We start from the raw sequence: 24,306 nt of genomic DNA on the forward strand, positions 1-24,306 counted from the left end.
CAGTATTCTTAAAAAGCTATATAATGAGATTAGACGGGATGCGACAGTGCACGAGTACCCAACGGCGCCGCTAGGTCCAGGGGAGAGGCCTTGGGACATTCAGCCTTGCACTCATCCATTGATAAATAGCACTCTTTGTTTAGTATACGACAGAAGATGAAACCACGGCGACACATTCCGGCAGGTAAATTGATCTTAACGCTTTCCACATCTTCCAATATTCTGCCTGTGTAACAGAAAACAACTTATTATTCCTATTAGTCTCTGTTAACAAACTAAGTAGATTTTCATACAACAACATACAAGTACACAATCACTCAGAAAAGGTGGAAACGAGAGTTGGTTCCTATAACTTGTTCATGGAGAAATTACGTCTATGGCAGAGTAGGTTTTCTGAGAGTATGTACTTTCTGAGAGAGGTATACACCCAGCCCAGCAATCGACTTGGGGTAATTTGAAGCACGAATTATTGTGGTGGCAACAATAAATCATCACCACAAACGTTACCAAAATAAGCCAAATAAACTAAACCCTCCACTTTCTTGCATTACTAGTTACCGAAGGCTAGCCCTGAATCCCAGGAATCAGCCCCATGTCTCTCGTCCCCAAACATCTATTGCCCAAACAGGCCATGGATCGACGAACAGCTCTGATGAAACACCGAAAAGCGGAAAAGAAAACGCCAGAAATCAAGAGCTTTTACCTGACGAAGGCACCAGCGCGGAGAGGGCGAGTAGCAGCGCAATGGAGGCACCAAGGCGCAGGAACAGCAGGCCCGGTCTGACCGCCATGGCTGATCGAGAGCTTGCTCAAGAACCAGCTGCTCACCCTGATCACTCCCTCCTCCAGTATGTGCTTAATTTGTGCAGAAGAAATTTCAGAGAAGTGAGTCAGAGAGGAGGGCTTTATGGGGTACGCTGATATGCAGACATGGTTGAGCTATTCTCGTGGAAAGCTTTTCCCCTCTCGCTTCCGCGGGAGTGCAAGAAGCTAGCCGCTACCTTCTGGATCACCATTACTGCCATCCGTGTTTCCTGTTTCATTTTTCCTTTCATTGTTGCGTCTCTGCCTCCCTGTTTCCACGATTGTTTTAAAGCTTTGCTGTCATATTATTTTCATGAAAGATTTCTGGTCCCATTCAACCACTGCATTGAATCTAATTTTACTGAGACTTTACTATTACGTAGGGACCGAAATGGTGGTACATTGGCACCAGTTCATCTATCTCCACTTAATAAAACTAATCAATTTGGTAAATCTAATGAAGCCACATACCCCAATGAGCAGCATGATGACAATTTATTTATCCCCACCGCCTTGGCTGGTCCTCAATCCTCACTGCTACTTACTGATCCCTAGCATCATTCTATTTTTTTTTCCGATAAAGCCTAACACCATACTTGTTCCCTAACAACAAACTTAGCCAACAAACTTGCCGAGTGACATTACCCAAAAGGAAAACAAGCGCCTGTTGAAATACACTAAACATCAAAGAAAATTTGATGCCGCTCTGCACCAGTGCAGAATAAACCAGAGGTACCATATAGTTCAGCAACAATATGTTCTACCAAACGAAAACTACGCCTAACTGAGAGCGAAAGCCAGAAAGAAATATATATAGATAGTAGTATCTCGTCCTGCCGTCTAGGTATTCAAAGCCTCCTCCGATTCCAAGAGCGATAGTTGTGATTCCTGGAGGAGGTTACTGGAGCTCCTGCAGAAGGAGAAAATGTAGAGATAAGCATTGACCCACAATAATAATAACAGACAGCGATATCTTTTTAATGTGAAGCACAGTTCCCACACCTGATCAAGTGATGGCTTATCGCCTGCTTGTCTTTCCGATTCCCCGTTTCCCAGAGAAGAGATGCTTCGGTCTCAAGGTGGGGATGACACGGTCCGCCTCTCCACAGCGAGCCTGCTTATTCCTCTTCTTCACAGAGTCCCTTGATTTCTTGATGGCCTTCTTCTTTTGAGCAGAGTCCCTGAGCCCTTCGCCTGGTATGACCTCCTCCATCGGTCGCGATTGGAACCTAGACCGAGATCTTGTTCGCAGTTTCTTGTCAGAGTGCTGGCCATCTACCTCCATATCATCACCATCAGCTCTGCTCAGTGACCTCTCACGCTTACGCCCTCTTGACTGGCTGAGAAGTCGGTTCACAGCCGCAGTAGGATCAACGCCCATGGATGAAAGTTGCCTGCCCATTCTCTTGGTTGTGAATTTCCGATCTTTGTCATGCTTCCTTGGAACAATAGGACGGCTCTCTGCAGTACTCTTCTTCATCCTATGCTCTTGGATGAGCATTGCCTTCTTCTTCCTGATCTTGCCCAATATTTCACGCTGTCCTTCAGTTAATTCATCATGGCCATCGATCGTGAAAGCATCCTGAGCAGCTTCTTCTTCAAGACGGAGACCCTCCTCCCTTTCCAGCTCTTCACACCTTTCCAGGATATCTGGATCCAGGAAATCAGCAACATTATGTCCGTCCAATATCTCAGGGAGAATATCTTCCTTCCATTCATCATTCGCCAATATGTAATGCTTCTTGATACTGGCAGAATAGACACCAGCACCTCCATTCTCATTCTCAAGGTCCCTCTCAAGTTTCTCCTTCTCCTTTGCAGCAGCAACTGCTTCAGCTTCCAGGACAGCCTGGGGAATGCAACTAGGCCTCTCCCTATTGTCACGAGCCTTGGGCAAAGCAACATGGAACCTATTTAAGCACTCATTGATCTTCTTTGATTTCATCTTGATCTCCACCCTCTGCTCAAGAAGCCTCTCACATGCAGCATTTTTAACAGCCATCACGCCCTCATCTGTTAAAGCGCTCATTGTCAACAGAACACCCTCCTCGTTAGGATCTCCACCTTGAGGTATAGTCTTCATAGCCTCTGCCTTCATCTCCATTACAAGCTTCATGTCCTCTTCAGAGAGCCCATCAAGTGGCTGAAGATCAGTCTTGTTGCACACAATGACTAGAGGCTTATTCATGAACAAGGATTTTATACTGTGGAAGAGTGCAGCTTGCTGAGCAATAGTGTACCCACAAGACCCAGAGATATCCAAGAAGAACAGCACAGCAGCCCTCAAGTGGGCAAGAGCAGTGATACTGCACATTTCTATGATGTTCCTGTCCTCAAAAGGCCGATCAAGGATACCTGGAGTATCAATCACTTGGTACCGCAGATACTTGTAATCTGCATGGCCAACAAATAGGGATTTTGTTGTAAAAGCATAAGGTTGTACATCCACATCCGCCCTTGTAACCTTGTTCATGAAAGAGCTCTTCCCAACATTTGGATAGCCACAAATCAATATAGTACGGGTGTTTGGGTCTATTGATGGAAGTCTGGCCATGTGCTGCCTGATCTGCTCCAGGTACGCCAAACTAGGAGTGATACGCTTCAGAACAGTACACATGCGACCTAGTGCAGCTACCTTCAGGCACTTGCAACGGTACAGGGTATCTCCATACTTGAGTAGCCTCAGATAGTCCATGGAGATCTTTGCAATGATATTTTTTGCAGTATTGATCTGACCCAAGGCAAGTTTGTAGTGATCCTTGTTATAGAGCACATGAAGGAGATCGCCATAGAAAGGGTGGATGTCATCCAGTCGGGGAAACCCATCAATGATGGTGGACAGCTTTTCATAGAAGTTCTGCTGGGTATACCGAACTTTCCGCATATAGAACTGGCGAATGCGTTTGATAGCATAACCCTTGTGGACAACAGTTGGTGTTTGCCTCTGAGTGCGGGACAAGATTATGTCAATGAAGTCCTTACCAGGAGGGACAACAGTGATCTTCTTGAAATTATACTGCACCATCTTGATGATATTAACCTTGGCTACCTATTCCTGTATACAGCTATAAAATATCATGTCAAACCAGTAGACAACAGGAAGAGATCACTGGACTTGAAGAAAACCACGAAATCAGACATGGAACACAGTGAAAACATTTCACCATGAAAGATTAAGAAAAAATAACTGCTATCTCAAGTGGATAGATTACAACGGCAGCTCAAGAAGGCTAATAAACCCACAAAATATACTGCTAGAACTATTTCAAGCGATAAGAGGAATACAACATCAGCTAAGGAACAGAATTCGTTAGCAGATCAATAGTCCGCAATAACTATGTTAACGATAGCAAGTATTATCATGTAGTATGCACTTTATGAAGAGCCAGTGGAAAAGGCCAAACCCCTCTATCTAGGCAAGGCCACGATGCCTTTTATCAAAGTTCTACACCATCACTGTTTTGAAGATTAAAAAAGTATAAGTGCCTACATGAAGAGAAACAATTGCGATTTACAACGCCCATACAAACATATTCAAACCAGGGTAACTTAACCTCATATAAGCCAGTAAAACATGGCTACAATCAAATGGCGTGTTCTGAGTATACGCTACAAACAAGACGAGTAACCAGCTACACCATCTTTCTAAAAGCAAAAAAAAAAAAGATTAAAATAGCATGCTGTGATTTCCATGCAGGCTTGGCAACATAAACATGCAGATGAACTTATGAACAACCCACGCAACAAAATGACAGCATCAGCAAAATAGCAGTCACATTATAACAAATTCACACACCGCCTTAAGACCAAATTTATTCCCCGAGATGCACTCAGACTATGCGCAAGATTGAATGATAACCTATGGATAAAATTGTATGGTCAACCTATGCACAAGGTAGACCTGGCTGAAAAACCATGCAATGGTTTTTCCTAGAGTCTTTCAGAAGAAAAAGGAAGGCAGATGGAACTAATGAGTAATGACCACCAGCCCACGCAGTACATACAACGAATGAAAACTTCAGCAAAACAGAACGTCTATTTGTAGCAAATGGACAGGCTGCCTTTAATCAACCTATATTACCCAAGATGAACTAATGAACCTATGCATAGGACTGTACTGATCAGATGCTCATACACTACCCAATTCCCAGTTGATAAGGAGCATCATCTTAAACTTGGCAACCCTTAAGCCTCAACTACCGATGTGCAAAATCTCAAATACCACCTACGACTACATTAGAACGCAAGCAGAGAGCGGAGGGGAAATTCTGGCGCAGCTTACGTCGGGAGCGGCGTCGGCTCGAGGAGCAGGCTCGGTGGCGGCGTCGTCCCCCTCCGCGGTGGCGGCGGACAAAGTTGGGAAGGAGAAACAGGAGGGTTTAGGCCTTTTATGGGCTGGGCTTCGGGTAAGAGAAAGAGGCGTCCATATGGGCTTTTAGTCGGCCCATATAGCGGTCATTTCCAGCCCACTTATCTCTGGCCCATACTGGAGGCGGCGGTGGTTGGGGTCTACTTCGGGACTCGACCACGGCTCAGCCGCCTCCCACTCCACTCGCCGTCTCCCTCTCCTATTCCCGCCGCCGTCAACTGGCCGTCGTTGAAGGTGACCGGCGGCTCCCTACCGCCGCTTCCGGAAGGTTCGTCTCCTCGGGGCCTTCCCATACCCGTCCCTCGCTGACTATGTGATACGACCAGCTTCTTAAAAAAAACTAACTGCTCATTCACCTGACACCCCAGTCCCCAGCCCGAGTCCAACCTCCAGACTGAGCACGCCCTCCACCGAGCTCGGCGCCCTCCACCGGCGCTGTCTCCCCCGGTGAGCTGCCGGCCTCCAGTTTGCTGATTCTTCTTTCTGCTACGTATCCCACTGTGAAATACAGAAATAGCTTAACCGCTGCTGCTGATTTGTATATCTCCTGTTAGGTGATTTATAGTGTTGTATAAACAAAGTTATCCTCCTGATTTGTAGCCAATTTTATAGACAATTGCTATTTTCCTGATCCGTAGTGTAGTATTGTAGAAACTAGTTGAATGCGCGTTCGTTGCTACGGTCTTTTTTTATCCGCAATTCATATAATTCATGTGAATATTCACGTGTATAAAAAGATAGCACATAGTATTGTAAAACTATCAAGATTCCACTTTACTTAAACACTCGTTGACACACTTTAGATATTCTTGTACAATACTATATATGATGTCTTTGGCTTCATTTGCTCGGTTATTAAGCAAATGTTTCAAAATTTTATTCCTTGACTTGTAACCACCCTACACGAGCACTATTTGTCATTAATAAGAAGATTCCACGTGGGAATACAAAAAAATGTGCAATATAGAATGTTCACCTTGCAAACTGAAAAAGCCACCCTTTAATTATGATCATTTATAGAAGGATGATTCTCTCTTGGATTCTGTAAAACCCGCTAAGTCTTGATTCCCTTCAAGTCAACCATCATCGGCGTCAGGTCATTTTTCTCCATAACAACTTTGATCTAAAAAAACTATATGGTACATGAATTTTTTTTAAAAAAATCCTTGAATTGCTACAGAAAGAATAAAACTTCGAACAATTAATTAATCATAAGAGCTAGAGGCCGCTTGTTGCCTCGTCTCCAATGACCTAGCATGGCATCGCCCCTCTGTCTCCTCTCCCATACCTTGTCTCTCAAGTTTTATGCCAATGCTGCCGGTCTCCCCCAAATCGACGGCATCTCGCTTTGACCAAACGGGCATCCGACACGTCCCTCATGGGTCGGGTGACAAGGTAGAGGGTTCGATGTGTGTGTGTGTGTGAGGGGGGGTCGCTGTCTCCTCTCTCACATTAATTTGTACGGCAAGGTTTACAGGTGCAAGTTTGAGTATCCATCTCATTTACTTGTACAAATACGTTGATTAAAAAAATAAGATATGGCACTGTTAGAAATAGGAAACCAAGGAGGGACATATTAACCCAATCGTGAAACTTTCTAGAGATTCCCTTATACGCCCAGCAAGTAACAAAACCTTGGTTACAGGGATTATAAGGCAGATGCAATATGATAATTTGATAATAAAGTTATAATTCACAAGCATTGAAAAATATGATCATAAAAATTAAATGAAAATTTTAAAGACCTAGGCGCCTGACCCGCTACACCTGACTAAGGACATATGAGACATTCTTTTACATAATTGGCGACCGAACGGTGCACCTTACGAAGCATACATGAGATGCCTTGTTGATAATTTATTACTTGTTCATCTGCAAATAACAATAAACATGTTTAGCGTAGAAAATCAAATTTTGTAATGCTAATAGAAACATCATGTATGCTATCCCTTCTGTGTCCAATTAAACATTATGTAGAGGAAAACAAAGAAAGAGCAGAAAAAAAATCTGGAGCAAAAAATAAATTATATTCTGCTCTCTTCGTTGTTTTGGATCACAAACCAGATAGAAATCAAAGTGAGCATGCATGTTTATGGTAGTACTGTATGATACAACTTACATGGTATATTCCATGAAACAAATTTGCAAAATGGAAATCACTGAAGATTATCTGTAGAGGCTAGGGTGCAAGAGGATCGAACAATTAAACATATAGATTTGAACACAGACTCCACCCAAATATGTAGTTCTGCTTTCGTCTCTCCTCCTGAATATGTAAAGATAAAAAAAGTGCAAGAGTCTCTGAGAAAATGGAGTAGCTGCACCGTGCCAAGCAACTGAAACGTTACATAAACATCATGCCAAATGGCTTTCATATATAGCTGATACAAAAAAGTAGAAAGACATTGCGGTACCTCCTATCTCAACTGTGTACGTGAAGTAGCAGCACAGGTTCGAGCTTCCACTTGGATTGAGCGTTTTCTTTGTCCACAAATTAGATGCCGAGATGGATTAAGAAATGGACAGAGAACTCGAAGTTCAACCACAAAGGACTGAAAATCAAAAATGCATGACATTGTCCACGATGTGAGCTCAAGATTGTATCTACATTTTAAATACACATACTTGATCTTGAATCGGAAGTTCGGAAATTGAAAGGTTTAACTGAATGACACAACCTCCAGGTAAAGGGCTCCTCCCGACTGACCTCAAAAGAGACAAAGAATCCACTGCAGTCAAAGCTAACGGCTGCAGCCTGATACGTGACACAATGATTCCCCTCCCGGGCGGTCGGCATAGGCATCGATGGTGGCAGTGCCCATCTTCAATAGCTACAGACTGCAGAATAGTAAAGAAAATATATCAGATGAGGAGATCGTAGGAAATAATATTAAATTTAAATGAGCATCCAACCGAATGGGCTTGCTGTGGCAGCAGAGCGCCAGCATGCAGGCGGCGCACATCTGGTACCCGAAGTCTTGCACCTCGATGCTGCACACCTCCAGGCTGTCCTTTTCCATGTTGTCGATGGCGTCGTAATCGGAAGAAGAGGATGGGTGCACGCCTGGACGACGACAGCGGCGATACCCCTTGAGGATCTTCTCGCGCCCCATGTTTGCCTCCATGAGCGCCGCCTCCAGGAACGCCATGGCTTCCGTCTCCAGCTCACCGGTGAACTTCAGCTGCAACGGCCACACCATGGGCTCCGCGGTCGCCAGGTTTAGCAGCGCCGTGCACGAGTACGAGGAGCCCGCTGTCTGGGAGAGAAGGTAGAGCTCTTTCCGTAAATTATTTCCGTAGGTGTAGCATTATCGGTGCTAACCCTCGCTCCGGTCTGTGTCACAACACACATTCATTGGAAGAATAGGAGGATGGTATGTGTAAGGAAACCAGATCTCAGTTGAGTATACGGGGAAAGATATTATGCAGCACATAAATTTTGTATACCGGAGTGACATACACGGCAAGAAAATATCTCCTGTTTAATTTCTATTGATTGCGATTCAATACCATGATTAGAGGCAATAAGTGGAGGATCGTGACTTGCCTTGAAAAGCGATCGGACGAATGATGTTAATCAGACCGTGAAATTAGATCGACTTAGATTGGACGGGCAAGATGATTCAAATGACGACAATCAAACGCGTTGAGTGACAAACGACCAACTCCAGTATAATAGTATAGACTAATGTTGATAGAATCTTGTTACGTGAGCAATTAATGCAAGCAAAAGATGGCATGAATTTTTATAGACAACCGAATCCTAACTCTTGGTAAAATGTGCAGGCCGCACGCACCAGCGAGTGGAGTGTCATCTCTCAGCGGGAGGTGATCAGGTTTGCCCCCTCGGATCATCCATCTCATCTTTGAATCGAATCTTGGAATGTTAATGGTGCCTATGTTTCGGATCAACTTGCAGATCTCGCTATGTCGTTGTTCACCGGTGTTTCTGTCATCACCGATGGAAAGCACTGCACCACGTCGGCCGTCGATACTGGCACGAACAGTGGGTACCACCTGCTTGTGGTCAAAGACTACTTGGGAACCCTACAAGAGATGCACAACGGCGAGGCGATCACGTCTGGGCCTTTCATGATAGGAGGCCATCAATGGTGCATCCATTACTGTCCTAACGGTTACGAGCAGAGTTCTACTGACTATATTTCTTGCTATATTTGCCTTTGCGATGTCGATCCTGAAGAGGCTGTGAAGGTGCACGTGGGGTTTAGCTTTGTCGACCAGGTTGAGTATCAAAAACCGATGTGCATTCGTGCATCTGAGCCACGCAGTTTCTCCACAAAATTTTATGGTTGGGGATCTGAGAACTTCATGAAAAGAGATGCCCTTGAACGATCAACTCATTTGAAGGATAATTGTTTCACCATCCGGTGCGACATCATGGTTTGCAAGGACCCTAACACCCAGGATGTCGGTGCCACCATGTCTGACATAGGTCAGCATCTTGACTATCTCCTTCAAAATAAGGTGGGTGCTGATGTGACATTCGAAGTTAGTGGCGAGACATTCCCTGCACATCGGTGTGTGCTTGCAGCCCGGTCTACAGTCTTCATGGCACAACTGTTTGGCCCCATGAAGGAAGGCACTACGTCAAGTGTCATACAGATTAAAGACATGGAAGCAAAAGTGTTCAAGGATTTGCTTAGCTTTATCTACACAGGCTCATGCCTTGACCTGGAGGAAGACGGCAAAGAAGAGGAAGACGTAGAGCGTGTAATGTGGCTGCACGACTTGTTTGTAGCAGCAGACAGGTATGATCTCCCAAGGCTCAAATTCTTATGTGAAGAGCACTTGTCTGAGCATATAGGTGTGAGTTCGGTGGCATCCACTCTTGCTCTAGCTGAGCAACACCACTGCCGCAAATTGAGGGAGACATGCTTGAAGTTTATCCAAGTCCAGTCTCCGCCGTGTTTGGAAAAAGTAATGGCGACTGATGGCTGGGAGCATATAACTACAACCTATCCCTCTGTTTTGAATGAGCTCATTGCCAAGCTTGCATCAAATCAGAAGGACAATAAGAGGAAGCGGTAGAGGATGTAATGTGGCTGGAAGTAACACTATTATATGTGATTGGATCGTCTATGTAGATGGTAGTTTGCGTGTCTGTAATGCATGCAAGACCTGAAGTAACATTTTCGTTTCACCATGTCATTTGCCTATATGTTGGATCTTTGTTGAACTGGAAAGGTCGAACATATGGCAAATGGCAAATATTGAATTGGATGGTCTCAGTTTTAGGTGATCTGTGCGAAGTCTCTTGCTAGTCTTTCTTTTGTTGCTTTGTGCCTTCGCTGTCATGTAAAAAAACCTTTTCTAGTGGTTATCAAGTACTATGCCAATGTTATCTTTGGGGGAAGAATTTGGAATACTTGATCGTGCTTGTTTTGTCTCCTCGGGTGCTTGATTTATGTAGGCAATTGTTCCTGCTGCTCTGTCCTTTCTCATTGCCTGTTGAAGCTCTACACTCATTTATGCAGGATGAATCCAAGCTCAGGTAAGCACCATTTATATATGTTGGCAGATGGTTTCTGCCGTGGTTTGTTTTCTATGTTTGTTGTCAAATGTGCTTATATCTTAGAAGGGAAAATATGATGATGATCTGATGTGAAACTGGTCATGTTACTCGTGCAAATATGGTCAGTGTAATGCATCATGTTGTATTTATTAGTATGATATGCGTTAGGTTGGTCCAGTTCATCATTGTAGATAACTGAATTGTGTTCTCAAGAGAAAGTGTCATGTTGGTCATTAAAACAACATGCGTGAGAAGCTGAGTACTGTTGGGCGATCTTGTATTTCCATGTGTCTTAACACATTTCTTTCTTCACTCATGAGTAATGACCTATAAATCGTAAAAAATTGTTGTCATAATATTTTTCTTTCTCTTTAAAAATATATATTGCAGGCATTAACGCATTCTCTCTGCTGCCAAACCTTTTGGTCAATTTAGTTGGTGTCTGCTGCCTGGTTCTTTCCAAGCTATGCTCGTGTTAGCATCAGTATGCAAGTAGTTGGTGTCTACCTTGCTGAAGTGTTAATACAGTGCACGTTATATATGATGATAAGTCCATTACAGCATAGGTAAATGTAGCCATGAATTAATTTGATATATATGTTCTTACAAAATATGTCTTTTGGAATATTAGCACGGTCATAGGTGGAGCTACTTGAGCACATGGGTATACAGATGTACACCCATTATTTTTGATAAAAAAAAGGCTTGAGTAGCTATGGCTAGAGCAATGCACATTAAATAAATCTAAAAAACCATGTAAAAACGTGATATCTTAGAGATCATGTACACCCATTCTCTGGCTGCCGCCTCCGCCACTGCACACGATGGACGCAAATCCAGGGAAAAGTATAGGGGGGGGGAGATGAATGGCGCGTTTGGTAGCCTAGATGCACCTTGGCTCGCATCCGTTCAGCAAATTTCGGCCCGTTTGGTTGCATGCAGGTCACCGTGTTCTTGCATGAACCGGGTTTTAAAGCACCTCCGGGACAGGCCCTGGAGGAACGTTTGGAATGGCAGTTTCTCCGGGGTCAGGCCCGTTGGCCAGAAGGCTGCACGCGTGGGAAAGGGAGGTGGAAACGCCACGTCCCTTCGGGAACACGCGTCATAATTAGCCCCACCGCTCCCCTCTCCTTCTTCTCACTCGCGACCGCACTCTCACCTCCCCCAAACTGTCACATCACCCGGCAGTTCCCCTCCCGCCGACCAATCCGCTGGACCGCCGCATGGAGGAGCACCGGTACCGGAGGAGGAGACGTCGGTGACCAGCACCACGACATCGGCCGCAACCTGCTCCGCAGTCTTCATCGGCATCTCGAGTTCGCCCGCGACCTCGAGCTCGTCCTCGGTCGGAACAATGGCGGTAAGGACCTCTCCTTCTCACCTTCGTACTCGTTCTGTCAGAAAATACCATTCTCTGCATTTGCGACGACATGCACATTAGATCTGCTCGGGTTTCCATTAGGATAGGGTCCGGATTGATGTTGGCAACGTGTTCCACGCCATTGCTTACTGTTCTTGTCCAGTTCTTGTTGTTCACGGTCTCGAATTGCTTAGATATGTTACTCTAATCTCCAATCGCGGTAGATCCTTCATAGACCGGGCTTTGGATTGGTGACTCTGCCAGATTGTATTGTGCATGCATAGAGGGGAAGGTTTTTTTGTGTTTGGGTTTAGCATGTTGTGATTGTTGTGCGAAAGATTAAGCTGAGTCGCGCCAGTTTGTTCAGACGCAAGAGGAGTGAGAGGACTTGAAGAACAAAGTTGATATGCTCAAGAATCTAGAGAGAACACAAGCACAAGTGATGAGGGCTAAAAAACAGGAATGGGAGGCGGAAAAAAAAAGGCTTTGGAGGCTGAGAAGAGAAAGCTAGAGTATGACATATATGATCTGCTTCAAGTGAACTTTGCAATCAAGGATAAGCTCAAGAGGATCAGGGCTACTTGTGACGAGTGATGAATGTGTTCTAGATGTACTGTAGGAGAATTTGTAATGTGGCCTAAGTAGAATTTGTAATGTACCCCAAGTACCACTCGTAATGTACTCAATTTGAACTGCTACTTGTGTTGTTTCTTGATTGAACTAGGCCAATGATTATAACCTGAGGTCATAGTATGAGGAGATGATTGATCAGAACCTATGGCATGACTTAACATGACCATGCCATTGGTTCTGGTCAAACATATCCTCCATATGTCCTAATTGTATGAGGCCTCTGATACCCTGCTTTGCATTTTTTTGCTTCTTCAGTTCTGCATTGTCCAATGATTTAAGAAAGGCACAATGGAGGGAAAGATGATGCCTTCAAACTTAGTCGTGTGTGCCATATCCGTTGCACACTAGACTTAGTTTGGGGACAGTCCCTCTGCCTGCCATGTAACCAAATGTATGAGGCCTCATTTGTATTGGTCAATGATTCAACAAAGGCACAATGAAAGGCTAGGTGGTGGCCTCAAACTTAGTCATGTGTGCCACAGTCGTTGCACAATACACTTAGTTTGTGGCTACTCCCTATGTCTGCCGTCTGAGCAAATGTATGAGACCTTACTAATGTTATCAATGTCCGTTTTTAGGCCTTCTACTTGTGAGCAAGCACACCTCTAATGGCCTGTGTTTTTCTGGCAGACTGAGAAGATCATGTTTGGGTCACCTGCTGAGGTTCCCGGCGAGGGACCAGCAAAGAAGCGTCGTGGAAGACCGACTAAGGTCGGCCACTTCCACGAGGACGCAGAGCCGGACCGCTTCCTCCGCATCATCTTCAAGCTCACCTTCGGCCGGCTCATGATCCCTAAAGCTTTCGTCAAGTGGTTCGTAGAAATTCCTTCCAACATCATCGTCACCACCAACACTGGATGCAACTGGAAGATGACTACGAGGAGAGAAGGCAATGACGCATTCATCGACCAGGGATGGACGGCCTTCGCCATCGCCCATCAGCTCAAGGTAGGCCAGTTCCTCACCTTCAGGAAGGTGTCCTCCTTGGAGTATAGTGTGATCATCTTTGACCACACCTACACTTGGGTGGTGAGCAGGTGTTCGTACCATGGCGATGACACCAGGTGTGTCGTCTCCGAGCATCATGTCTGAAGCTAACCTGGTACCATGTCGTGTCTAGTTGCTATTCGTGTCTAGTGTGTTGAACTATGATCTTGTATGCCGTGTCCAGACCTATGATCGTGTCTGCAAAATTGTGTGTCGTGAACTTGTGTTGTCTATGATCACTGCTAAGTTCTGTCGTCTATGATTGTGTTCTTGCTTGTGTTGTTGATCGCAGGGAAGAGGTAAGCGGAAGCGGATTATGGGTTGCAACCAAACAATACTGGCAACAATACTGGCGTCGTCCTGAGCTGCTACAAGGCCTGAAAACCAACCTACCAAATAGGCAGAGCCCAAATCTCGATGGGGCCGAAAAAACTCTGTGCATGTCACCAAACAACGTGGCTTTTAGGCCCATGGTCCATCTTGAACGCGCTGGGGACTTCTTCACACTGCGCGCCAGTGGTGCAGGAAATAGCTGCAGGCTATCAAGAAGCATGTGCGAATAACCCTGTTCAAGCTTGTTTCAAACCCAGCATAAAATTACAAGGTTTAGAAGAAATGACTTTGCCCGTTTATACTGCATCTTTAAATCGATGTGTGGACTTGGCCCTTTAGGTAATTGTCACATAAGTCTTCGATATAATGATGACTAACTGATAAAATTGCTAATTGGGTTATTCTCCACCACGGCATTGCTAGGTGTACTATCTTACTGTCCGTTCAACCTCTCCCAAGTTGTTGGGTGTATGATAGCTACTGCTAAGTGTTGTATGATGCTACTGCAAAACTCCCTGTCACTACAGTAGCGTCACATACACTTTATTTTCGTCTAAAGAACTATATGTAGGCTCCTGGTATGGTTGTGACGTGGCTCCGTGGTGAGCAGTGCTGTCCGTCTAAGTCGAATGTGTGAGATATCGGCAACAAAGCGACGCTCATGTACATGCAAACAATGCAGCAGGCAGTGTTTAATGTCATATCTTGTACAGTAGCTGAGTTCTAAGCAATACTCGCTGACACTTGATATATATCTTGGTATACATCTGAGTGAGCATCCTCACCGTGTCAGGTTCTGCTCCTCCATGCTATGTGCTCTGTGCTCATCAGGCCTAACCAAAACGTTGACAATCATCCACAGCGAAACAACAAGATCAAGCTAATCTGTGCAAAAACGAGCAAAGTTTTCCATACATTCAGGTCAAATAACATTCAAAACACCCCCTCACAGCTCCACTATACAAGTTTCGTTCCAGCACAGCCCAAAACACACATCACCACCTCTTCTTGCGCCTTGTCGCCATATCTGAGCTCCTCTCCAAACTAAAAGGGGGGAAACCGCCCCGACATTGCCAAGGAGAAAAATAAATAGCAAAACTGGGGACACCGGTTTATTGCAGCTTTCTCCAGTCCCCGGTTAGTGCGGGTCCTCGCCCTCCACCGCGTTCGCTCCGCGGCTTGAGTTCTCTTGGTTAGGTGAGGTTGACAGGCTCGCGTCGCCGGCTCTAGTATCCGAGCTATGGAGCGGCCTGTTTCGGAGAGTCCTAGGACGAATGTTGTTCCCCACGGGGAAAGGTTCCTGGAAAAGATGCATGAAACTCCAATGTCAATATTCAGATCATTAGATGAATCTGTTAGCAAGTGTTTAACTAATGGAACCATGAAACAGGTGCATAAGAATGATGCTGAGAGCGCAATGGCTCGTACCTGATCCCCTGCATTTGGTCCGTCCTTGTGGAAAAGTATAGGACGACACCATTTGTCTTCGGTCATCAGACTAGAATTCCGGAAATGGGAGATCAAATCGCTCCTGCCCTGGATTCTGCCATACGCAAGAGACGCCACCTTTTCGCTGTTGAACTTTTCCCATCTCTTGCCATTAAACGTCTGCACAAAAAGTTTGTCTCTCTCTCCAGTTAGCTGTCAACATACTTTCAGTTGGAAAGAGCAAGTCATAGTAGCAAATCTCCTAAATAATAAAAGCAAGACATAAAAAATGTGAAATACAATGCAATATTTAAGATTTCATGTTTATTCTCTTGGAAGGTATAACAAACTGGAAAACTGGATATAGCTCTTAGTGTTAGCTAGTAAGGTTATGGTGTACATACCTTGTAAAATGGAATTATGTGCCGCGGATCAGTCATGTTGATGAAAGCATACCCCACGTTGCATTTGTTCTGAGGAAAGCAAACACTGCCAGTGTCAGTACCCAGAAATTCTACCGCAAACTCCAGACTTCATGCTAGGACAGTGAACATACCTTGAAGTCAATCGGAAGGTACACGAAATCATAGGTTCCGCGGTGGTTCTCGTCGATGACGGCCAGAAGCAGTTTACAGTTATACCTGTCGAATGAGCACATCAAGCGTGAGTCCACGGAAGAAGAAAAAAAGACCCCTCGGTAACATGAAAGAGAAAGGTGCAAACGTACTTGTTAGGAATGTTCTTGATCATCAGCGTGGTGCGCGAGTCTTCGCCCTTCGCTATGCGGTCAATGTCGAGCTCAAACTGCCTCTTGTTCTCTGGCTGAACACTGCTTCCGTCGTGTCTGCGGCTCCTCATCCGATCATTCGTAGCATCGTACGAAGCAGAAACCTGGACCATAGGGTTCCTTCCGTTGACTGCACGGCACATTTGTCGCAGCGATGGAAATCCAGCACCGGCAGGAGAGAACATAGTCTCCCTGTAATTTCCTCTGGCAGGTGGAAAGGCACCAAGGTCTGATGGATACAGCTGAGGGCTACCAGGGAACCCTTCGCTTCCAAGAGACCCTGGATGAACAGAGCACACGTTTTCAAAACTGCCTCCGTTGCTCGGAGCCGAACCCATGTGGTGTCCAGCGTTCAGTGTGTGAAGTGGCACACCGGGATAACCATGCATGCGCGCTGGGTGCTGCGGATTCGACCACATCATGGGAGGGGAGGGGCTTTGAGGAAAACCATTTGAATGATTCCTACTGTAGTGGTGTCCATGAAGGGGGAAACTTCCAACTCCGGGAACTCCAATTCCTGCAAAGTGAACTTTTATGTTGACAAAGTTTCCAAAAGAAAAGAAAAGAAAAATCTTCAAAGAGGTATAACATTTAGTCCATGCTTCAACAAGTTTCTAACATGGTATACCAAAGCCTTTAAACAGTGCAAATGTGTACCATGATGTTGCTCTAGCGACGAAACTATGTAGTGTTATTAGTCACTATGGAAACCAGTGATTTTACAAATCCACATTAAGGTAAAAAAAAAGGTTTATGGGTGACAAATGAAAATCAGTCCAAGCCGAGAAGTTTTACCTTCAGTATATTGATTGAAGGAACGCCCATGGAGGCTATCGGAACCCACTTTCTGGAGATGACTGTAATCCACTCCATCTCCTCTAAAGCTAGCCCTCCTGCCACTTGATGTCATAGACTCGGAGCTATTACAGATGCTGTTGTGACACTCCGGCAGTGAGTGTGGGTGGAACATATGCATTCCACGTCCAAAGTTTCCTTGACCAAGTGACCCACCAAGTTCGTTAATAGCAGCTTGATTATTGTACTGATGCGTAGGTTCTATTCTGATAGGCGATGACAACTTCTGAGGACCACTTGTACAGAGGCCACGGGGTGATCTGTCCAGTTGCGGGCTGACTGGAGAAAATATATTTTCCTAAAGAAGTAGCAGCCATATCAGCATGAAGACATTTGTATAGATGTCCAGTGCTAAGAAATTCAAGTCATCAAGTGAAGAGATCTTTAGGTATGTTTTAGCATGATAGCAGAACAAAGCATATACTAAAACAGTCCACAGCTTCAACACGAACACCACATCAAGCATGCGCATATTTCCCTGTAGCTGTAATTTTTCTCAATTCAAGTTGAGAGGGTGGTACCGGTATATAATCACAAACAACTAACCATATGTTGTAAAAGACTAACATAAAGATGCTAAATAAATCAAGGAAAACAAGAATCAACTTCATACTAATTTCTAAGCAATCAGGTCATGATGATAAATGCCCTTTTTTGACAAATGCTTCTAGTTTCGAGACGTAACCAAGCAAGCCTTAAACCAGTAGATGCAGAAATTACAAACTACTTAGTTACAAAAATATGGGAGTATAGTCAGGTTTCTTGACTTACAAATAAGCATTCATGATAATAACTCCTAGTTTTCTAGACATAACCCTGGCATCTGCATCAAGCGATGTACATAGCCTTTCCGAGCTCTTAACTAGCAGATATAGAAGTTACAAAGAACTACAAAAATACGGAAAGGTTTCTTGACTTATAAATAAACCTTGCAACCTCTAAGACCAGGATGGCCATATTAACTTTGAGGTGAAAGGCGTGCAATGCTGACACTACTTTCAGCACATGTCATGTCATTGAGTAGATTCTTGCATACAAGCAGGCTAATTTCACAGATTAAATGAGGGACACACATGAACTGTTCGCATGATTTTTTGGCAAGTTAGTTTGAGAGAACAGGGTCATATATCCAGCATGTAACAGAGAAGGCACAAATTGGCATCAGGGACTATCTGGTAACATGTTTACCTTAGGAATGGAGAATTGTACATCAAGCTTCATCAACCCCAGAGGCTTGCCATGGAGTGCTCTCATTGCGTTTTGGGCAGCTCTTATGTCATAGTAAGACACTATTACATACCCACGGTCCTTGCAGGTGTAGAGCTTATGTACGTCCCCATATTGCTGGAGTAAAGAAATATATTATATACGAGTTTAAAAGGGTAGAGTAAAATAAAATAAATGAACCTCAAGACATAAGAAGGAAAAAAGTGGAAAACCTGAAATAGAGCTCTTAGCTCAGAATCGCCAATGCTGGCGTTAATGTTTCTGATAAAAAGAGTCCTTGAAGGGGATTTATTGACATAATGCTCCCCAGAAAATTGGCACTTCAAGGATCCTTCCAGATTTTTTGCAACTTTATTATTGGAATCATCACTCTCCAGCTCCATCCCTCCTCCAGTGCCAAATATATCTTCATCGGCATCATCCTGGTTGATGGACAGGCCAGCAAAATCAAAGCCGTCAACAACGCCCGATATCAAATCATCATCAGTTGGTAGAAGATCTCCGATAGTTTGAGCTTCAACTTCTTCCATGGACCCTAGAGGTTCATCTCCCTCACAGATGAAGCCAAGTGTATCAGCAGACTGACCATGAGCACCAGTTGCCCTTATTCTCACTGCAAAACGACAAGACAAACGATCATCAAGGTAAACAAAAATCAGTACACCATCTTGGCATATTACCTTCAAATTATCACAAGACAACCAAGTTTCTTGCAAAAAAAAAAGGTATAGTTGAGAGCAAAGCAAACTCACAGTTGCCACTAGCTGTTTCAGAAATATCTGTCTCTCTCGCAGACGAGCCAAGCCTAGATCCAGGAGTCGTGATCATATCACCCCAGGACATCGATGGTAAAGTCAAACCATTTCCTTGCCCCGTCAGTTTACCGTCGCGAAGGATATCTAGGCCCCCAAAGCCTTGACCTCCTGTACGTTCCAGACTGCCTTCTGGATTTGCTCCCATCGGGTGTATCTTTTCAAGTGGAGAAGCAAAAGCCGAGTTGCTCCCTGTCATCAATGGAAACACTCAGTTCTTGAAGGGCCATCAAATTTATCATCATATCACAAAAGCTACAAAGCATGTGTTGAATGACAAGTTGATTATGGCATTTATTTGCTAACTGCCAAGTTAGCCTCCCAACTAATTCCTACCAGACCGTCTTCAGCAAACATTCCATAAGTGGTACTACACTGTAAGAAAAAAGAGCCCACTCATTCCCTGCCAAACCACGCCACCGATATTTTTATGCACCAAAATGCTTACTAAAATCGGATGGATGCTTACACAATTTGGTACCCTGTCTAGTCCAGACTGGAATTCCTTGGAAAAGAAAACTTCAGGACTAAACCGATGCAACAGCCTAGTCATTTTTCTGGTTTAGCTAGTTAATTTGGTTAGCCACAAACAACTTCTGTGACATGTATCAGGCAGAATATCTCCACACAAACATGAGACACAGGTTTCCAAACTGTCCACCAAAGCATGAGTTGGATAAGGCAAGTTAGGTATGTATCCCTGTCTTCTTTAGTAGTGGATTTTACAGGAGCATCAACATTTCCAGCACTCTACCAACTACCAACACTGAGCACGAAGGAGAACCAGAATGCTTACATTAGGCCGCAGCCAGCATGAACTGGAAAGAGGACACCTAACTGGACAACTCCCAATCATGCATGCAAGAGTCAACAACAATAATCAAAGATTTTTCAAATGGATGAGCATGGTACACACCTCTCTGATCCACCATTGACTCCGATTTCCAGAAACCAACCTGCCTCTGCATTAAGAGGAACATGGGAACAAACGAATTATGTGGTGCAACTTCTACTACTATCCTGCATTATTCAACAACAGCAATCAAACCAAGGCTCTCTTATTTCCTTTGGTTATCTGCTAACCTCTGGTGGGACAACGAGATCCTCGGAGAAGAACGAGGATGAAGAGTCGGCCGGTGGGCCGCCAAATGGGGACAGGTGCCCCCTGTCGATGACTCCAGATGCTATCACCATAGGTGATGCTGGACCGGAGCTTTTTGTCAGCGGTTCTTATTGTTTGTTCACCTCAAGCCCTCAAACTGCCTGATCAGGAATTAGTTAGTGGAACAGTAAGGCAAAAGGAACAAGCAGAGAATGATGCACCCTGAAACAGAAAGCCCTAGTGCTTCAGAAACTGCACGCTTATTCGACATGCTTAAATTTGGATGTGCGGAACACAATGCCTTACAAGAAATAAATAGTCAACCAAATTCAAGAGATGCTACAGTTTTGCATCTGAATTCATCCTAAAGTGAAACAGAAACCCTCTCCTTATTTCCTAATTTAGGACCATAGATAGCACCGTGTGACCCAAAATTTCGAAGCGAAGGCAAACCTGTGAACCAACAAACTGGAAAAAGGAGTCGCAAAAAGGGGAAGGAAGAACTGGAACCGCTCCCCACCTCAAGAAACAGAAACCCTCCCCCTTTTCTAGAAGGAATCTAGCGAGAAAAGGTCAGAAATGGGAGGAGGAGGCCAAAAGGGTTAGTCAGCAGCGCCACGCCAAAATTAATGCTCCCCACTTTCTCAGTCGTAAAATTGAAAATAAAAATATTTTCGTCTTGTTGTACCTGGTAGCTAGAAGTGGAACTATTTAATTGATGCAGTACTGCGCTTTTTTAAGGAATTTTATATACTGGATTAAACCAGTGCTAGTGGATGAGTAAGGCGGCCAAAAGATCCCCAAATTGTAGACAACATGGTCGGTCGGGCTCAGAGGGAGTAAAATAGCGAAGGTCTGTATGATTGTCTATGGCCAAGAAAATGGGGAAGAAACTGCAAATCGAACAGGGGAAGGAACTGCAAGCAAGCTTCAACTGCATCTAATTTTTCTTTCTGGAAAAGTGTTGGTGAATCCACATTTGGGGCAGGACGGAAATAAAATCCAATTGAAAGCGACGGACCGGAGGGAGAAAGAAAGAAAGAAAGAAATCAATTGAAGCAACTCACCACCACCCTGCCACCAGGAACAAGAAGAGGAGAAGCTATTGCCCCCCAAAGCAGAGTCGAGTAACCGCGAAAACAAGAAAGCAGAGCCGAGTAGGGTTGATGGGATTGGACTAATGAGGGTAAGCATGCGGCGGCAGCTTATATGGTATGGCATGGCATGCTAGGGATGCTGCCATGAACTCGGAGGTAAACTAAGCCAAGCAGGGAGGAGCCGTGCCGGTTGCTTCTCCATCGCCGCAAGCTAAGAGGGAGGAAGGGGGTGGAGAGGAAGGAAGGGGATGCGCCTACGCGATTCCAAACCCCGGAATTACACTAGCCAAATCCATCTCCCTCAATCTCTCCTCTTCCCCCACACTGCAAGCAACCCCTCCCTGACCTTGCCGCCCCAAGCAAACTGCTTATCTCGAGCTTAAAACACGGATCGCGCGCGAACCGGGGACGGGGGAGGAGTGCGGGGCTTACCTACGCTTCCGATCTGTGTCTCCCACCCCATGCGGCAGCGGGGCTCGCCGGGGGTTGCCGCCGGAGTTGGGGGAGGGCACTGCTCTCTTGTTTTCTTCTCTCTTCTTTATTTGCAGCCAGCCGCTTCGGGAAATATGGAGAAGGAAAAAACAGTAACGGACGGGCTTTGGGGGAGAAAAGAGATGAAGACTTCGCGCTCGCCTTCCCCCAAAAACAACACACCGCGCTTGCTTGTGTAGGGTGGATGTGTGTGCGCGTAGCAATATCAAAAAAATATTTTATTCTTTTTTTACAAAGAAAAAGGATATCTTGTGATGGGATCGTCTTATAGATAAGACAACATCAGAACTATAGTACCTAATAATTGAAATAAAAATGCTAAAAAAGATATATACTCCCTCCATACCGGATTAATGGACAATTACGATCTTTGAGAAACAAGTTTGACTACAAATTTGTTGATACGTGCAAAAAAGGCCCATCAACCGAGGGATACAACATTGTGTATGGGTATCGATTATACACGTCGTCTTAGTGTCCTAAGAACATGTATGTACGATATCATCATCTTGCAATACACTTGACGTGGAAATGACCCTACGAAAACATAGCATGTGTCGACCAGAAATATGATAAGGATATAGAATGCTTTTGGTTCGCATCATGACAGGTTAACTTCTGCGCCGAGAGCAAAAGGGTAGAGACGGTGTGAAGAAAGTGATATAGAGACAATCCTATATTACGAGAACATGGGATGTGGCTTGGGACACAAACCACTCCGTTTTGTTCCTTTTTAGACAAGAAATAATTTTAACTAGGAATTGCTCCATGGGTATGTGGTCTATCTCTCTTGATGCAAGAAAAAAAAGAGAACTATATATAGGGAGTTGTGTATCTCTATTAATTAATAAACTTGACTTCAAAACAAATATCACGCGCAAATTGGGGAGAGGAGAGTATGTCATGTTTGCGCATAGTGATTTCACACATCATTCACACACAAAATTAGCTACGAAAAACTATATATTGTCTTCCTCTTACGGATAAGACAACATCGGAACTTTAGGAGTAACACTAATAACATGACAAAAGATAGATTACGTTTACGCATGTATCGTGCCAGACCGGTTACATCTGTTACCTGGAGGAAGAAAACAAAAGCTAGAGATGACATGAGTCAAACGGTACGAGCAAAGCGACTCATCACAATAAAATACAACATGCTAGCGAAACACCACAATGTGTGCTTGTAGCAATTTCACACACACATTTTTCTCGTTTTCTAATAAGATAGTCGATTATTGTCATCTTATCTACTACATTTGATGACGAAAGCTTAACAAGGAAATGAGCCAGCGAAAACATATTGTGTTACCAAATGCTACGACAAAGCTAGGGTCGACGAAACATGCCCGTAGGACGCATAATGTTCTATGCACGTGCCATGTCAGCCTCTATGCCGACACAAAAGGCGAGAGATGATGTGAAGAAAGTGGTACGGAGGAAACACCAAAACGAGAAGATGCAGTGCAGGTCGGTACCTTTTTGTTCCTCCTTGGGCCACAATCCTTGTTCGGACTTGAGAACTAACCCTCTCCTTTTCTTCCCTCCCCCTCTCTATCTCGCACAACTATCTCTTTATTGCAATATGTTGCTCTGTCTAAAAAAAGTGATTAGGATGGAAACTCTCCCGCTAACAAAAGAACACCATATGCCCATTAGCGGTTCTAGAAATTTGTGGTAGCTTGGGTAGACTATCAAAGTGATTATGATGCTATCGTTTGTTTAAGAAACCCGCTCAAGGTATAGTGTTGTGGCATCATCAAGCCTAGACAAATCATGCTCTTGGGGTGAACGTGTGTGCTTACAACAATTTTCGAACACAGACATTGTATAGTGATCATAAGTATGACGACTTACATGGCACGGGAAATAAGGTACTTCTGGTTCTCTTCCTTTTTCTTCTTTGTTGCAAACTGGACTACCCTCGGGAAATGAGAGAGAGAGAAGTATAGACGGTGTGTGCTCTCCTTTCCAAAAAAAACACACACCACACCCAACTTCTTCTTTTTGGCTAAAAATGAAAAATATATTACCATCCTCTTTATAGTCTTATGGATAAGGAGGGATAAATGCTAGAGAGGCCGAGAGTCAAGCACTAGGGGCAAATTAAAGGACTCATCGCATATCATGTGCATCTCTCTTATTGGGAGTTTCTTATCTCTCTTAAATAATAATTTTGATTTGAAAACGCATATCACGACAAGCCGGAGAGAGATGAGTGTGGCAGCTACATATTCCGCCCGTCTCGAATGGGGGACCAGGGGGTGTTAGTGCTTTCCCAAGTTGAGGAGGAAACCGTCCTTTTTCATCTTTCCCGCAACCCTCTCTTCCTTATTGCGGTATGCCACTACTCACTCTAGAAAGAAAAAATATCAGACTTGGAAATTTGCTTGCGCTCTCTCCTTACCCCAATAAAAACACCACCACTCCCGCTTGGGATGGCACGATAAATTTGTGTGCTTATGGCAAATCAAATCTTAAAAC

At 44.4% G+C, this 24,306-nt stretch overlaps 3 protein-coding genes across 4 annotated transcripts; 1 reads left to right on the top strand and 2 right to left on the bottom strand.

The window, feature by feature from the left end:
• Positions 1–1,471: 1,471 nt before the first annotated feature.
• Positions 1,472–5,120, bottom strand: LOC124666750 (nucleolar GTP-binding protein 1-like). The gene is made up of 3 exons (XM_047204080.1): positions 5,087–5,120; positions 1,807–3,859; positions 1,472–1,714 (listed from the first exon to the last, which is right to left on the bottom strand). The coding sequence occupies exon 2, from the start codon at positions 3,827–3,829 to the stop codon at positions 1,823–1,825; it is 2,007 nt and encodes a 668-aa protein (XP_047060036.1). The 5' UTR covers positions 3,830–3,859; positions 5,087–5,120; the 3' UTR covers positions 1,472–1,714; positions 1,807–1,822.
• Positions 5,121–5,405: 285 nt separating this feature from the next.
• Positions 5,406–10,535, top strand: LOC124665531 (BTB/POZ and MATH domain-containing protein 2-like). The gene is made up of 3 exons (XM_047202932.1): positions 5,406–5,441; positions 8,960–9,009; positions 9,093–10,535. Exon 3 carries the CDS (start codon positions 9,101–9,103, stop codon positions 10,220–10,222), a length of 1,122 nt encoding a protein of 373 aa, XP_047058888.1. The 5' UTR covers positions 5,406–5,441; positions 8,960–9,009; positions 9,093–9,100; the 3' UTR covers positions 10,223–10,535.
• A 4,359-nt stretch (positions 10,536–14,894) lies between these two features.
• On the bottom strand, positions 14,895–21,935 carry LOC124661970 (protein MEI2-like 3). 2 transcript variants are annotated; one of them, XM_047199860.1, is made up of 12 exons: positions 21,760–21,935; positions 20,212–20,391; positions 20,045–20,090; positions 19,069–19,320; positions 18,529–18,929; positions 18,278–18,433; positions 17,030–17,387; positions 16,175–16,751; positions 16,004–16,088; positions 15,852–15,920; positions 15,448–15,627; positions 14,895–15,319 (listed from the first exon to the last, which is right to left on the bottom strand). In XM_047199860.1, exons 2-12 carry the CDS (start codon positions 20,320–20,322, stop codon positions 15,158–15,160), a joined length of 2,397 nt encoding a protein of 798 aa, XP_047055816.1. In that variant the 5' UTR covers positions 20,323–20,391; positions 21,760–21,935; the 3' UTR covers positions 14,895–15,157. The 2 variants fall into 2 exon arrangements, with proteins under 2 accessions (XP_047055816.1, XP_047055818.1); XM_047199862.1 differs by lacking the exon at positions 21,760–21,935 and adding an exon at positions 21,298–21,416.
• Positions 21,936–24,306: the final 2,371 nt, after the last annotated feature.

Source organism: Lolium rigidum, chromosome 6 (genome assembly GCF_022539505.1).
Source record: "Lolium rigidum isolate FL_2022 chromosome 6, APGP_CSIRO_Lrig_0.1, whole genome shotgun sequence".
NCBI classification, from domain to species: Eukaryota; Viridiplantae; Streptophyta; class Magnoliopsida; order Poales; family Poaceae; genus Lolium; species Lolium rigidum.